The 17,707-nt window shown below is 35.1% G+C and overlaps 1 protein-coding gene across 1 annotated transcript; it reads left to right on the forward strand.

The window, feature by feature from the left end:
* The first annotated feature begins 3,782 nt into the window (after nt 1-3,782).
* Nucleotides 3,783-9,764, forward strand: LOC137711760 (putative methyltransferase At1g22800, mitochondrial). Its single transcript, XM_068451005.2, has 11 exons — nt 3,783-4,172; nt 4,335-4,415; nt 5,162-5,240; nt 5,672-5,813; nt 5,909-5,978; nt 7,508-7,572; nt 7,678-7,756; nt 8,236-8,323; nt 8,873-8,937; nt 9,056-9,145; nt 9,425-9,764. Exons 1-11 carry the CDS (start codon nt 4,011-4,013, stop codon nt 9,536-9,538), a joined length of 1,035 nt encoding a protein of 344 aa, XP_068307106.1. The 5' UTR covers nt 3,783-4,010; the 3' UTR covers nt 9,539-9,764.
* Nucleotides 9,765-17,707: the final 7,943 nt, after the last annotated feature.

Here is a 17,707-nt window from a genome sequence, read left to right on the forward strand (position 1 = left end):
CCAATCTGCAAAAACCCAAGAACCCAAGAACCTGAACCATTAGATCAATTAAATAGAATCTGATATGTGAAACCAAACAAATCCTAAATTTACAAACCCTAATCTAGAATTCGAAAATTAAATTTCAAAAACCCTAAAATTACAAACCCTAATCTAGAATTCGTAAATTAATTTCACAAACCCTAAATTAATTCCCATATTTATTTACATGTGTCTGAATATGAGAGATAGAATCGCGTGAAAGAGTCAGAGACTCCTGAGAGAGAGAATTGCGAGAGAGAGTCGCGATAGAGAGAATCGTGAGAGAAAGACCTCATACCGGTGGTAGCTGTGACTCTGTATCGTGAAGGAAGGGAGAGACAGCGGTGGATGATCCGCTTGTGGTGGTGGGCCGGTGAATGGTTGGCCGAAGTTGGATTTGAGTGAGACTGAGCTGAGAGAGAGACTGAGAAATTAAATGAAAGTTAGAAACTGGAGTGGAGTTAGTTCAGTCCTCGATGGGGACAAACAAAGCTGAAACTTGAAAGCCTAACAAGGAATAGATGGACGGCATAGATTAATTTGAAACAATCCAACGGTTCAAATTAATTCTAATTATAATTAAAAAAATAATATATATATATATAATAATTAAAAATATATTTTTTCGGTTCGGTATGGGAATACTGAAATATTGGAAAGGCAATCCCGATTCCCATACCGAAATTTCAGTATTTTTTAGGTATGGGAATACCGAAATTTTGGGAAAATCGGTTTGGGACATGTTTGGTTTGGGATTGGTATTTTTTTGGTTTGGTTTGGGAATATTGGGAATTTTTTCCACCCCTGATGTGTGGCTTAGCCAAATTCTCCCCTCTTAAAGTAAAAATATCAATGTACTAAAAAAAAAAAAACCAATGAAAATAGATAAATATAGTCCTTCACTTTAAACGTTGAAAATCAATGTTGTTGTTATGTTAGTATTTGGGGCCTCAACCAACTGAGCATTCAAAAATATCTACTTGTTCGCTTGCACTTGGGGCCTCAACCACCTTTACATCTAGTTCACTTGCCGAGCTAGCCTTCTTAGCTCTCATTTTGGGCAACTATTGCTCTGACTGTTGAATCTATTGGTCCACCACAGAAATCATGTCCCCAATTTTGGTTCCTTCTTCGACAATGATTTCAGAAGAGTAGAGGATTGAGAGTGTTGACGTCTCATTTGATGCACATCCTTAGCCTTTTTGGTAACTTAGTAGCATTGTTCATGCAACTACTTCAGAAACTTGAAGACTGATTTGAAGGTCTTGAATTGCTCTTTCGAGTTCTCCATCAGCTCATATAGCTTCTCAAGTGTCTTTTCAGATTGATCAAGCATGTCTAATTGAAAGTTGCCATCAAATTGATCAAGTCTAATTGAAAGTTTCCATCAAAACCACCTTCCAACCAGTGCCTGCAGGATTGCTTTAGAGCTTCAGCTTGTTGGACTGACGACATCTGGCTAGGGGAGTTAACCGTTTGGCTGAGTTGCTGAAATTCGAGCAAGACCTCAAAGATGCATATGTTGGGAGAAACAACAGGCATTTTCTTATGCTTGTTGCTCTGAGAGGGTGTGCTAGGCTTTTCCTTGCTAGCATCGAGCACCTCCTGATACATTTGGACAGCTTCAATATTAGGAAGAGGGATTATGTAGAAAGTTCCACATTTCACAATGTTGTAGAAAGGAACTCGAATGTACATTTCTAAACCCGAGATGTCTGTAGTAGTAGGAGTTTCGGCCAACTGCCTCGCAAGAATTGTTCTCTCAGAGAATGTGATCTCCTTGTTCTTAAATTCGAAGAAGTACTATTGAAGCCATAATTGAACCATCCACAATGGTCCTTGAACATTGGTATTGAAAGATTAATTCCTAGTCATCGTATCTAACGTGGCATAAATATGAGCAAGGACGAAGGGGCATGTGGCTAGATTATCACATTGATTCAAGGCTTCAACGAGGGGGGATCCACTCAACTTTCATACGCTTTTAAGGGTTGGGGAACATGAACTTATTCAGCCAATAGAGCAAGAAGTACATGTTCTCTTGATCTTTATTGGTGGAGAGGGAAGAAGGATCATACTTTCTTTTGAGATAGTTGAGGAAGCCGGAGTAAGAAGTTGCATGCTTGAAATTCTGAAGAGAACAACTTAATCTTCACCGGTGGCAGAGTGGCCCTAACTTCTCTTTTTTCTTCATCGACTGTAAGTTCCAGGGAGAGACTAATCCTTCGAGACGTCGATACACTTGCCTGATGGTCTCAGACCAAATAGCTGAGTCATGTTCAGAATCGTGAGAGACTTCGATTAATGGCTTAATTACATTTAAAGGGGGCCATGTTTGGACCTAAAATAAATATTGGCCTGTTCGAGATCCATGTTATTTCCATTTAAAATGCTAGTGGATATGTTTAAATTTTACCCGATTGCTTTTGTTTCTCATCTTCTTTCAAGTTATTGCTTCGTTGTTGAATATTTGACAAGTGTTTAACTTTATTTCCATTTTCATATAGTTTGTGATGCATTATATTCTTTTGTTTATATTTAGAATTGCAAACTGAGTTGAGCCAAAATTCGATCAGTTTGTGATTATCACTTGACATAAAAAGAAGGCTTATTATATTAACACCCCATAAATTATTGAATAAACCCCACGTATTTAATACATCCTACATTTTCTTTTTCAATTAAAAATTATCTTAATCACCCCACATCCTTCCCCATAATACCCTCACACCCCCACATTCTTAATATACACCTTACATTTTCTACATGCACCCCATATTTTCTATACACTCCACATTTCTCAAATCTTATAAAGCTTTTAATTTGGACAAAAAATGTCGACTGAAATTTTGACAAAAAATGCCGACTGGAATTTCGACAAAAGATGCCACCTGGAATTTAAAGCATATGTGGATTGTTTTCAATTCCACCGTTAAAACTCATGTCGTCAGTTTTTAATATTTGGTGGTAATTTTAGGTGTTTAATTCTTCATGTAATCTCTGTGATCCCTAAAAGATGAATACGAATATAGAAACTTGAATAACGCATCAGAAGCAAAATTAAATAATTATCGATATCGTCAAAATCACTAAAACAATAAAAAAATATGAAGTCTTACCTCATGTGAAGCTTTCGAAACATCGATTTCGTGTTTCATTCGCCAAAAATATTTTTTCTCAATCAACATGTTCATAGTTTCATTGGGTAGGATTTTATTTAACAATAGAGGGTTGGATGAGTTTTGATAGTTGAAGAAGATAAATAATACGTTAAAAGTGATTTAGAGTGCATATATAATTTTTTTTTTTTAAAACCTAATAAGGTCAAAATTGCCATTGCGCAGTAAGGTAAATAAGCTATTTAATACTAAATTTTAATGTTGGATGTCTTCAACATTTTGTCGGGTGTTAATATAAAAAGCTTAAAAAAAAATTGAAATCCTTTGCATAGCAAGGCATAGAAACTAACTTGACAAATAACACAATCTCCTAATTAGAAGCTCAGTTTACTGGTGCAAAAATTTACAATCTAACAGTAGCATCATTCGATCTTTCAGTTTGTACTCTTTGTCAGTTCAAAAATATATATTTTTTTGTTTGAATACATCGATATTTTTACACTAGGACAATATAGAGTTCAGTTAAGCCACACAATAGCTAACCTAAATTGGTATTGAATTCACCGTGTACCAAATTCGAACATAGAACTGAATGACCGTTTAAAAATGCTTTTAAAAGCTTTGAATAGGCGTTAGGCTCTTGTCAGGGGCTTATAATTTTCTGATCAGCATCAGGTACCGTATCTCTATCCCAAGTTCCTCTCTCTCCCCTCTTTCATGGACTCAAATGGGGTTTGAATTTTATTGATATACAACTAAGGGGCAAACTGGCTGAACAAAAAGTTGAGGGGTAAATTGGCACTTGGGTGATTGAGGGATAAACGAACATTGCATTTGAGAAAAACAAAAAGGTGGAGTGGAGTGCGAAAAATGAGAGGCTTGTACCGGAGGTGCTCGCTATGGAGGACAGGAAGAGAAGCTCCGCACTCACTCTTCTTCTTCTCAAATGCTCTCTGTACCGACACCAACAACATTGATGGGGTTCAAGGCTCCAGGATCAAGGTCTTTGATCGCCACTTCAGACGCAAACAGGTTCTAATTTCCTCTTTCCCCCCACAAATTTCAGTAAAAGCATCTCACTTTAGCAATTGCCAATTGGGTGGGCATTCTGATAAATTAAATTTCATGTTTTTTTTTTCTTTCAGAAATTAAATAATAAAAAAATTGTCATTTGTTATTGTTGTTTGTGTGCAGCTTGATCGAGCTGCTTGGTTGATGCGTTCCAAGGATTCTTTTGTTGATGCTGTTGCTGAGAATCTATTAGATCGCTTGGAGGTAAAAAAAAACCCAGTTTTTTTATTTTATTTTAATTTTAATTTTGGTTTAGAACCTTTAGTTTTACTCAAGGAATGAATTATTATCAGAACAGATAATTTTGTTAGTAGAATTTGTTGGCTTCATCACTGTTTCTGATGGTAAGAACACCACTCGGGACGATTCAAGTATATTATCAACCAAATTACTTCCCCGTATGGTATATAAAATTGCATATCTTGAGCTATGTTATACCCGGTGAACGTCATACGTCAGCATGCTGTTCTCTATAGTTTTCCTAGGACTCTGGTGATTTATAGAATCCCCTTTCCTTGAGTGGCTATATCCTTTCGAATGTTTCAGCTGATATAGTTGGATGATGCACTCCTTTTTCTTTCCTAAGTAGAAAACTTAACCCTATTTTCTTGTGTTCTTACTTCCAAACCTTTTCAAGTTCTATTGTTCCACCAGCATCTGATGAATTTAGGTAACAGTAAAGTCTGGTAACCTTCTTGGGGAAACCTTGCAACACTTGATTCATCTAAGTTCATAAATTGTGATGTTTAACGACACTACTTTTAGGGTAATGCAATAGTTAGTGTTTAATTCTAGGCTGTAGAGTGAGGAATGTGTACATCTTCCTGCAAGTCTATATTCGATGTTTCAGTTTATGGTGCTCATTCAAAGAAAAATATTTCACTCTGTATTTATATGGCTAGTACTTTCTTCTCTTTTGTGTTTGAATTTCCATGTGTAACATATTGAAGGACTGCAAGAAAACATTTCCAACAGCATTATGTTTGGGAGGCCAATTGGAAGCTGTCAGGCGTTTGTTACATGGTCGCGGTAAGAAATTAGTTTTTTAATACCTTTCTCCTTTATGCTTTGTATTTAGTTTTAACATATTGTCCGACATGTAATTTATTTTTCGTAGTTAAAGAGATTAAATGACTATTTCTAACCTTATTGACGAAAATTATCATGCAAATGATGTTACTGAGTAAGTGATGTTTAAGTGGAAATAGTGGTATTTTTGTTTTTGAATTGGTACGACTCACAAATCACCAATTTCCTACCATTTATGATGTACTCCAGTAGCTCCATAAGCAGAGCCTTAACCGAAGGGGTTGAAGATGATTCTCTGTTAACTCTCTCTCTCTCTCTGTCTCTGTGTCCCCCACCACCACCACCACCCCCCCGGCGGTTATGATGGCATAAAGTGATTCCTCAATTACAATCTAACTTAGCTGCCTTTTTTTTCTTTTTTCCAATGCTAGGTGCCATTGAAAAGCTCATTATGATGTCTGCATCATATGACATGGTAAAACTGTGTAGAAATGCTGAGCGTGAGTTACAAACTGAAAACATTGAAACATCCTTTATGGTTGGTGACGAAGAGTTTTTGCCAGTCAAGGAAAGGTATCCCTCTACATTTAATTTCTTTGGTTTTGGTTAATTTAACTGCTTGAGGGATTTTAATTTTGATATAATATCCTCTAATTGTATGTGTGAAGTTCTGTGGATCTGGTATTAAGCTGCTTGGGCCTTCACTGGACAAATGATCTTCCAGGAGCAATGATACAGGTATCTTGCCCTTTCATTGTTGTGTGCCTGAACATTCAAGATCAATGTTAAATTTATTACTTGGATCTGTTATAACTCATGCGAGGGTGATGCAAAGAATTCATGGAAGAGCATATAACAAAATACTTGTTAAATCTTGCTTGTTTACGTAATATAGACAGTGCTCTGAAAAATGCATATTTATGTTGTGGTTCTTCATTTTCATATATTGATGGAGAACAGGATAGGAAGTTTAATGACAAGGATGTGTCGTTTAATTATTTTAGGGTTTTAAAATAAAGGCTGCTCGTTTCAGCAGGCCCATTAGTCTTTTAGTTTCCTTTTTTTTTAACAAGGATTGGGTTAATTTCCTTTTTTTTTAAGGATTAGTTTATTTCCTATTTTATTAGTTTTATGTCTTTATAAATTACATCCTTGTAGACTCTCTGGTGACAGATTGGACGATTGAATTTATTTATTTATTTTTTTTTTTTGAACAAACGATATTATCTACACTGAAGGGGTGGGGGAGTGGTCTAAGCCTCACAATGGGCTAGCAATAATGTGGTTCAAATTCGCCTTTGGCGAGTATCGAACCTAAGAGCTCTCACTTCCAAGTGAAGAGGAATACCACTAGACCGTAGTACTAAGTGGCTGGACGATTGAATTTAAAGTGCTGGGCTTTGCTTTTCTCTAGGTTTGTGTGATGCAACCTAACCCTAGGTGTGATGCCTAAGGCTTCTAGGAGTGATTCCTAGAAACCCTACTGGTGTGATGCTAGCAGTTTCTATCATTTTCTCATAATTTTCCTTTATCTTCCTTTAAGATTTCTGCTGTGCCTTCAACGATTCATAATTTCAACAAGAATCAAAATAGACAGACATCTTCCTTTAATTGAGGTTGTCCTGTGTCATATACACCTTCAAAACTATAAAGATGTTTTTAAATCAAGCTCTTAGAAAATTATACTTATTTCTTTTATTTTACAAAAGATTTAATAGCTTTTGGTCAAATTCTTAAATCATATTGAATAATCAAATTCAGAACCTTGCAAATTTCAAAGTAGAACTACATAAGCTTTGCATAATTGCATTTGTGGAGAACAATACACATTACTGCACTGAGAAAATGTAGATGTACTCGTACATTGACAGAGATACGAGAGAACAAAAATCTGCATGATTTGCATGAAACAGTATTTCTCAGTATATCAGATACCTAACTCATGAAAAAACACGTATAAAGTCTTTATAATTGTTAGCACATTGTTGAAAAGTTATAGCAGCTACTTTTAAAGGGAGATATACTGCTTGTAGCTTTGTAGATTTCTTGGTTGTTGACAAAACATGATTGTTGTTGCTCTTATGGAGTTAATTCCCACGAATGTATTCATGACTTTCATTTGTGTACCTTTACTTTTTCTTTTTCTTGTTTTCTCTATTCCTGTATCTGTGTTATATAATCCAGAAGGTTATCATTGTCATTATCATCATCAGAGTCCAGAATGTAACTGCATGAAAATATCTAAGACAAATGTTTATGTTTGACAGTGCAGATTGGCATTGAAGCCAGATGGCCTATTTTTAGCGGCAATTCTTGGTGGAGAAACCTTAAAGTTGTTTATTCTTTGTTGACTTGTCAGTTATATTGAAACTTGAAAGTGGTTTAAACTTTGATTTGTTAATATGTTGATGATTACTTATCCATTTTTTGTTACTAGAGAACTGAGGATAGCATGCACTGTGGCACAAATGGAGCGTGAAGGAGGCATCAGTCCACGAGTATCACCTTTGGCGCAAGTATGTAACTGTTGCATTGGTTTTGTTGTCTAATGAATCCAAGGAGTAATTTTGATCCGTGGACAATCCATGTGTCTGACCCAATGGCCGCACATGCCTCTCGTTGCCCTATATAATTGATCTGCATGTTTGGCTCCTGTCACGTACATACCAAACATAATGGGGCACATTGAGAGTATAGAATCCCACATTTGAAATTCAAAACCTTGCATAACAGCATATAAGATGTTAGTTTTCTCCAACTGGCAACCGTATGGGGGCACAAAATTAGAGTATAGAATTGCACATTGGAAATTCAGAGCCTTGCATAACAATTATAAGTTCATAGGCCTCTCCACCAATTGCCTAGTGACTTTGGGATGGATGCCTTGAGACTTTCTTTCCAAGTTCTGTTATTTTAGGTTTCCTGTAAAATTATATCATTCTGCTGTTAAAAATCGGCATGTAAACCCTCCCACACATTTTCCTTTTGAGCTTAGGTGCGGGATGCAGGCAATCTGTTGACCAGGGCAGGCTTTACCCTTCCAGGTGTTGATGTGGACGAGTTTGTAGTCAGATATCCAAGTGGTGAGCATTCCGTCTATTGTTTGGGCATGTGATTGTAGTAATTTATTGCTTGGGACTTTATGGTCAATGCTCCTTGGATGTTCCATGTCACAGTTAATATGTTCGTGCCTTCAATTTTAGGTTTATCTTGTGTTTCTTTAAGCTTAATAGCATGTGATCGCATGGGTGAGAACATAATTACGGGCACAAAGTCTTTAACAATGAAATGATGCGTGCACATGGAAGACTCAAAAGTCCACTTGATGCTATCTGTAGAAGTGGTGTTAGTATACTTACACAAGATTGGTTCCCATAGTTATGGTACCCTGTGGAGAGATTGAAAATATGGCCCTAATTTACACACATACAAAAAAATACTGTAAAAAGGGCCTATATGAAATATTATAACCTACTTTATACATCAAAAAGAGAGCCTACTTCTAAAACAGTTCAGGGATCCTTCAACTTTGCATATGGCTAGGGAAGGCCCTAGTTTTTATGAATTTCCTGTTGTTATACATGTATCCTAAGTCGTAATCATTTAGAACATTTTCTCTCCGTTTGGTGTAGCTCTGGATCTCATAGAACATCTGCGGGCAATGGGTGAAACGAATGCTCTTCTACAAAGGAACACTGTAAGCTGTATTTACTTTTGGGATAAAAAAAAAACTTTGTTTCTTTACGTTATGAAGTAATCACGTCTACTTTCATCAAATCGATTGATTGGTGTGATATGCTTATTATTGAAACCAGATTTTAAAGAGAGACACGGCCCTGGCCACTGCAGCAATTTATGATTCAATGTTTGCAACAGAAGATGGCACCATCCCAGCAACCTTCCAGGTGAGCATATGATAAACTCCCTTACGGTTGTGAAATTTGTTAACTTAAAACCTAGATTAACGTTAGTTTGTGTTCCTTTTATATGTTGTCTGTGCCTTGTACTTGTCTCTTAAACTGTACCAGTAAAGTTATTAGGAAATCTTAATCCAAGACTTCATTTGATCACTATCATATCTGTGTTTAAGCGCGGTTCTGCACCATGCTCTTATGTGTAACAAGCTGATCCAAAAAACTCTGGTCTTATCGAACAAATGACTCGGTGTTTTGTTGGATTTGCAGGTGATTTATATGACAGGGTGGAGGGACCATCCATCTCAGCAGAGGGCAAAACGGAGGGGGTCTGCAACTGTATCTTTTCAGGACATCCAGAAGCAATTTGGAAGTGAGACTTGATCTCTCTATGTACTCACGTTTTCTAAGCAAATGAAAGTGAAGTAAGAGAAGAAAATTGTACGAGTGAGAAAGAGAAAGTAATAAGTAGGCGAGGAGAGAGAGAGAGAGAGAGAGAATAAGTTCAGGAGAGGAAATTTTGAGTTAGAAAAATTCTAAATACTCACTTGTAATGTTTTTAAGAAATAATCTATTTATTTAAGTTAGTTTCAAGTTTAGCTTTTAAAAATAGTCTTATTAAGAATTCAAGGATTAAGACAAAAATAATTTTTGAGTTTAAGAAATTGAATTAAAGCGAACACCAAACATGTTCTAGAATTTTCCGAACTATTTGTTATCAATTTAAGTCGAAGATTAAACATCAGTTGAAAGGATTTGGATTTCATCCGGATTCTCTTTGTAGGGATCATTATATCCTGTCTGTTCATTGTAAATCGTGCGGTTAGAAATCTTTTTGAATTTTTTATTAAAAATTAAACACAAACATTATTTAACAAAAATTGGCCGGACAATGTAAATGGATAAGATGTAAGGATCCCGAGGATCAATCTGGAGAGGATCCTCATCCCAATTGAAAAGCGATGTTTATGTCATTCTACTATTAGTACTTTGTCAAATAGGATTTTCTATAACAATGAGAATTCACAGTAAATGTGAATTGTTGCTTAATAAGTCTCTGTAGTTTTGAAAGAAAGACACTCAAGCACTTAAAAAAATATAAGGCGGTGCTATCCATACACCTCTTTTTATCTTCTGTATATTTTTTTGTTAATTTTTCTACTGTGATATATGGTAATTGAAAAGAAGTGTTATAAGTTGAAACGTACAAGAGGGAAAATAGGAGGATCAATAGCTATCAGTAATTCAAAACATTAGTGCATGTGGTGCTTTAACGCAATGGCGGAAGCAAGCATGCTTATGCATCTTGGTGCGAATTCCATCCCCACCAATTTCCTTCCCCCTTGACAACCTGCTAACGCTATCGATCAACTTAAAAATAAAAATAATTCAATACATACTCTTTGATCACAATCCACAAAAGAAAATACAGAGTTAGTCTCACAGACGCGCACACACCAACACTGACTAGATCCCCAGCTATTTCAGCAACAAAGCAATGGCAGCGATCGAATACTGAAACCATAGACCATGTCCGAAGCATAGTTCGTGACATATATATCAAACCGACTACCAAAAACTGAAACCATAAACCATAAACACAATTAGTTAGTAGATGAGCTCCTACCGTTGCATACTTCCTACTAACTTGTGCGGCTTTCGACCACATAAACTAATGGCAATCATCCTGACACCACCAAGCCGGACAAAAAGGCTCAATTCATATTCATTGCTCAATAGATCATTCATGCATCAATGTATATAGGACACTTGATCTGCGGCAAATTAGCACCACTGATCATACACTTCAAACTAACCTTGTCAATTTACTCCAGATGACGGCATGCCTGTACAGCAACATTTTCCAAACTTCGGTATCCCAGAACTTGACAAAGCTGAAATGAACGATGAGGTCACATTAAGCAATTATAATCTCATATCACATAGAACGATATAACTTTTGAGTATAGATCAAAGAAATAAGGAGCGAAGGAGCCATATCTCCTGCCAGAGATAATAATCTGTTAGATAAGAAGAAAAACTCGTTTAAATTATTCTACATGGTAGTCTGAAAGAAGAAAGTACTCACGTTTGGTTGTTTTTTGATTCACAGCATTACTTCCCAATTTCTAATTCCACTCTCCTTCACCGAAATACATGAACACGGTGCATAACAAGATATAATAATTGTCGCTGGTAGACACGTCTATAATATTGCAGCAGTGTATATCATAATTCAATACCAGTGTGTTGGATATTTGGTGATCTCTCAGAATCCTTTCTTCAATACCGGTTAAGTTATAAAGTCTGTTGTTCAAATTTGAAATTCTAGAAGGAAATCAAAAAAATATTCTTCACATATAATTACAGAAATTGGAATCGTATTAGGATATTGTGCTTACAAATCATGTCAACTGAAAAACAACTGCAGATACAAAATTTAAAGTTTAAAACTTTGTAGTACCTGGTAGGAAGCATTAGAGACGCAGTGGCATCATAAACTGTACACACAATTAAATTCTTAAACTTTGTATACTTTTGATAAGAGATGAAAACAAATTATTAGTTTGTTCAAATCAACACTCATACTTAACAAGAGATCTCAAGTCAAAGGAACAAAAACCAATTTCAATAAAACCGAAGTTAGAAACTATTATTATCGGAGTGGTCACAAGACTCACTGTCATCTGTCGCCTGCAACAGCAACTAGAACTGAACGAAGCTCACAATTTGCGAAGTTGCATAGAAACAACAAAAAAAAAGAGAACAAGAAAGTGGAAGCGTACCTTTCCACGTTGCCAATACAAGAACGAAAGCCAAAAGAGCTGAAATCTATAGCTTAAAGCAGTATCACATAAGTTCACGAAATAGTTTGATCTATTAGATTTATTGTAAATTTTACAATTACATTATCACTCCAATCAATTCCTGAAAGTGGTCTGCTATGAAGATTGAATGGAAAAAAAGGTAAGCTAAATGTTCAGATGCTATGCAAGTTTCAATCAAGTGATTTCAGTTACGAGGGGCAATCACAGACCTACTTGTAGAATAAAGATACAAGCCTAAGAGTATGACAGAAACTCCTGTTAATAATGACGTACCAAATGTTCCCGCCAAAGCTCAACTGCTGTAATGGTGGGCAAATTACACTTGAAACTGGATGATGGTCACTGTTCCCAGCATTGCAACCTGTAGACGATGTATATCTATTCTGATTGTATATGCTTTCCGTCTACATGGTCCTACAAAACTGCCATTGGTCAATAGTCTCAATACAGGTTGCTTTTTAGTTTTTTCAACTTCCATTAACCAAGTGAAACGATCACTCTTATTTGTTTTGAATATTGGGCACTGTCTCTTCAAGAGTTCCAACACAACAGGCCTCGACAAACAGCAGCTAAATGTTTCGAGAAACATACACTCAGACAGTCAAATCACCCATTCAATTATTCAAGTACACAGCTGAAACAATATTTTCCAAAACAAACATATACGAGCTGCTGGACTGGAAGCGTGAAGGGATTTCAAAATTACTAATATGCCCATCCACTTAAAACGTTATTTTATTTTTTGAATAAACATTTTTTAAGAAAAAAAAAACACATAAAGTATACTTTTAATACCTTATTTTATATTGAGACAATATTTTTAAACATTTAAAGGAGAAACCAAAAAAAAAACAAAAAAAAGAAAGTGAAAGATGACATCATTTGTTTTTTTTTCTCTAGATTTTAACTTACGATAATACCCTTTATTTTTGTATCTTTTCACACTTCTCTCTCTAGCATTGAAGTTGTTCATGCCACCTAAGCACCTTGTTTCTCGGGGTTCAAAGAGATGATATACTCGTTTGGACGTGCTTTTAAAATCACAGAAAATGTTTTTGATGAAAATATTTTAGAACCAATATTTAATAAATATGCAAGTAAATGGAGAAACACATAACTGGTGTTTCTTGCAGAAAGAACTTTAAGTGCTTTTGGAACTCAAATTTTTTTTCTTCTAAAAGCTCTTTCAGTCATTTTAAAAGTACATCCAAATGAGCCCGTAGAATGTGGAGGTTGGGCATCTACACCTTTTTACCGCAAGAATGAACTTCCCATCATTAGTTGAGGTTGACTAGTACAAAAGCTAAAACAATTATATTTACACTTAGGAATGAGATTTTTGAAAATCTAATTCAAATTTATTTGTTTCAAGTACATCAAATATGCCCTCAAACTTTTTAAAAGGATAAAAAAATTGATCCAAGTGAACAAAAGACCAAATTACAAAACAAACGTCAATCTTATATCCTTATACATTTAAACATCGTTCAATCGACTCTCAAATGATTGAATACATGATGGAGCCTGCACAAGAGAAATCAAACTATACCCAATGAGTAATTTAATTTGAAGGAGGATGTTCCTTAATATTGAAATTAATTTGATTGGTAAAAAAGTAAATTCTTTGGAACTTACAAGTACCGAATAAGAATCAATCTAACCCAACTCAACACAAACTAAGCTTTCCCATTTACTAATTCTTCTAAAACTATACAAACTGATTCTATTAAAAAACTATATAAATTCATTTTTTTATTGAAGTCAATTATGTTGCATATATATATATATTTTTTTAAAAGTATTGAAGTCAATTAAGTTGCATATATATTTGAAATTGATTCTGCAAAATGGTCGAAGACGGTTTGAATTGATTCTGCAAAAATTGTCGATGACGGGTTAAATTGATTATGCAAATATGGTCGAAGACAGGTTGAATTGATTGTGCAAAAATGGTCAAGAACGGATTGAACTGATTTTGCAAAAATGGTTGAAAACGAGTTGAACTGATTCTACAAATGGTCGATGATGGGTTGAACTGATTTTGCAAAAAAAGAGGGGTTGAACTAATTCTACAAAAATGAGTGAGGACGGATTGAACTGATTTTGCAAAAAAATGTCGAGGATGGATTGAATTGATTCTGCAAAAATGGTCGAGGACAGGTTGAACTGATTTTGCAAAAAAATGTCGAGGATGGATTGAACTGATTATGCAAAAATGGTCGAGGACAGGTTGAACTGATTCTGCAAAAATTGTCAAAATATGTTAAACTGATTTTGCAAAAATGGTTGAAGATGAATTGAACTGATTCTGCAAAAATGGTTTAGGACTGATTGAACTGATTATAGTAATAAATGATACAAACTTCTACTACATATAGTTTCAAAACTTGTTCTACGTCAATAGTCGAGGATTGGTTGAGCTTATGGCACATATTAATTTTATTGGAGTTGGGAGGGTTGGGTTCTATTAAAAGCCTAAAATCTTAGGAGTATGGTTGGTATTTTAAAACATTGTTTTCATGTTTTTGGGCTGTGCTTTAATTGTTTTGATACTTTTATCTCTCATTGACATGTTTAAAAACTAGTAGAGTTCATTGAAATATGTAAAAATTGTTGTCTCTATATATAAAGCTCCCATTTTTTAACCTCTTTGTTTGAAAATGAAATCACGCGCTGGTTGATGAGAGATTTTTCAGTGTGGCCGGAATACGGACACACAAGTATCATGTCATTATTCAAGTGGAGGGGACGCCTGAAAAGAAACTTTCCTCCACTTGTATAGTAACATATGGCATATCACCCCCTATTCCAGGCACATTGAAAGTCTCTTTGATTTGAGCCTATACACGCTTAAAATTGAGCTTCGAAATTCAAAATTCGAGCAATTTACATCCTCCAAATCTTGTAAATTAATTTTGGGGTCGGCATTTCAATTCTCCACGACTTATAAATGTTTTGTCCTCGATATTTACAATATGTTGCGTTGCTTATATTTTAAAAATAACAAGACTTGGCTGCTGAATTGTTCAGCAGCCAAGTTAATTCCTTTTAAAAATCTCAGACATGGGGTTGATTGAAAATCCCGAATATTGAACGGGAGTTAAATAAATGATTAAAAAGAAACTGAATCAGGATTGGGAAATAGTTTACTTAAAACGATGGGGAACTTTGGTGGGCTGAAATAAATCGAAGATTGATTTTATTAAGATGTGAGTCAAATACAGAATTAGAGTTACTCGAAATACAAGTATAATTTACTGTTGACAGTGCCATGAGAGTTACTCGAAATACAAGTATGATTTATATTGTTGGCAGTGCCGTGTCATCTCGCAAACCATCTATTCGTGATCATCTGCATAGAAAAATATGCAGTGGTAAGGGTGAGCAAAATGTATGACATTACTCCTCCTCAGGGGTCACCCTGTTTTATTATAAAAACAAATAGATATGAGTACATCCCTTGGAATTCAATTTTCTTTAACTAAAACCCATCATGATAAATTTCTCTAACAAAAATCCAATGACTAGGCTCCAACTAAGCAATATCCATAATTAAGTTTCACTTGGCAAAATTTGTATTTTTGGATGTCTAAATTACCCTTAATAACACGTACTTTGGGTCTCTCGCTTATTATCTACATTTATTTTACATTATTTCATTCAATTAAATGTCTTCAAAAACCTTATGGAGATTTGGAAAAAAGTTTTAAATATCACGATTCCTATGCATTTAATAAATAAAAAAAATTACATGATACTAATGTTCCTTATATAGTTGTTTTCACATGATGCTAATAGGTAAATTAGTATATCCTACAAATATAAAAAAAATAAAAAATTTATTTTATTCAAAATTATTAATTTTTTAAATATAACATAGGTGAATTATTTTGCACAACAGATATATAATAACAATATAAGTTCCTAGTAAATTATGTAATGATACATGCAAAATAATTTACCTACAAAATAAATAAATATTTTTATTCAAAGTTAATTAAATACCAATATTTTGCAATATATATATATATATATATATATATATATATATATGTGACATCCCACATTGCCCAGGAAAGTGATCCTTATATGTATATTCTCATCCCTACCTAGCACGAGGCCTTTTGGGAGCTCACTGGCTTCGGGTTCCGTAGGAACTCCGAAGTTAAGCGAGAAGGGGGCTTAAGCAATCCCATGATGGGTGACCCACTGGGAAGTTGCTCGTGAGTTCCCAAAAACAAAACCGTGAGGGAATCGTAAGCCCAAAGCGGACAATATCGTGCTACGGTGGTGGAGCGGGGCCGGGAAGTGATCCGCCCCGGGCCAGGATGTGACAAATTGGTATCAGAGCCTAACCTTGGTTGCGTGTGTGCCGACGAGGACGTCGGGCCCCTAAGGGGGGTGGATTGTGACATCCCACATTGCCCAGGAAAGTGATCCTTATATGTATATTCTCATCCCTACCTAGCACGAGGCCTTTTGGGAGCTCACTGACTTCGGGTTCCGTAGGAACTCCGAAGTTAAGCGAGAAGGGGGCTTAAGCAATCCCATGATGGGTGACCCATTGGGAAGTTGCTCGTGAGTTCCCAAAAACAAAACCGTGAGGGAATCGTAAGCCCAAAGCGGACAATATCGTGCTACGGTGGTGGAGCGGGGCCGGGAAGTGATCCGCCCCGGGCCGGGATGTGACATATATATATATATATATATATATATATATATATAACAATTTACCTACAAAATAAAAGAATGTTGATTGATTACACACTCTATATAATAATAACAAAATGTGATATGTAATATCACATGAAAAATAATTTACCTACAAAATAAATAAATGTTTTTAGCCAATTGATTCAAAATTAATTAATTACATATTATTTTACATAAAAATATAGATAAATTACTTGCACGCATATATATAATTTTAACAAAATATGCCTAATACATACATGCAAAATAATTTATCTACAATGTTTGTCAAACAAATAAAAGAAATGAAGCATTTGATGGTAAGAGAAGTATAAAGTAGATAATTTTATAATAATAAGGCACTTATTTCCCACAATTATGGTGGATAATTAAATTCATTAACATAACTAAAGTGTTGTGGCACAATTGTAAATAGTTTGAAAATAATAGGTATTTATTTGTTTACAAGCCTACTTCAAATTTGGGTTTTATTTGGATGTTTAAAATAAGATGGGTTTTTGTCAAGAAAGTAAGTGTTGTATGAGCTTATATCTAAAGAACCCTAATATATATCATATGACATTTGAGTTAAAATCTCAAATCATGATCAATCTCGATCGATCAGTTCAAGCTAGTGGCACGCGATTACTCCAACGTCACTATATCCAACATTACCTGATGACCAAGTAAAACATAGTAACTACCAGGCTATAAAGTGGCAAGGTGCACACAAGACATATTGTACTCTTGCAAAATATTCGAACAACAATCGATCATCACGACATGCAATACGTGTGAAACATTCAGAAAAATCAATAACCCCATCCAAATACAATTTCGTAATCATGGCCAATATCAACTTAACTCCAAGGCCAAACACTATCCAAATACGATTTGAATGAAAACCATTCCGTGCAAAACATTTGTAAAAAATAGTACAGGGAAAACTAATGAGCCAAGCGAAAAGACTACCTGTACTCTGAGCTAAACTCGTAACTTCATCATAGTCCACGTAATGTAAACATCATATTAG

Source organism: Pyrus communis, chromosome 15 (genome assembly GCF_041283825.1).
Source record: "Pyrus communis isolate YQ-2024b chromosome 15, ASM4128382v1, whole genome shotgun sequence".
Taxonomy (NCBI): Eukaryota; Viridiplantae; Streptophyta; class Magnoliopsida; order Rosales; family Rosaceae; genus Pyrus; species Pyrus communis.

Excerpts from the sequence above, each read along its gene's own strand:
- LOC137711760 (XM_068451005.2), top strand. The coding sequence starts at position 4,011 with ATGAGAGGCTTGTACCGGAGGTGCTCGCTATGGAGGACAGGAAGAGAA. Across the intron at positions 7,757-8,235 it reads GAGTATCACCTTTGGCGCAA|GTGCGGGATGCAGGCAATCT; the intron begins GTATGTAACTGT and ends TTTTGAGCTTAG. Across the intron at positions 8,324-8,872 it reads TGTAGTCAGATATCCAAGTG|CTCTGGATCTCATAGAACAT; the intron begins GTGAGCATTCCG and ends CGTTTGGTGTAG.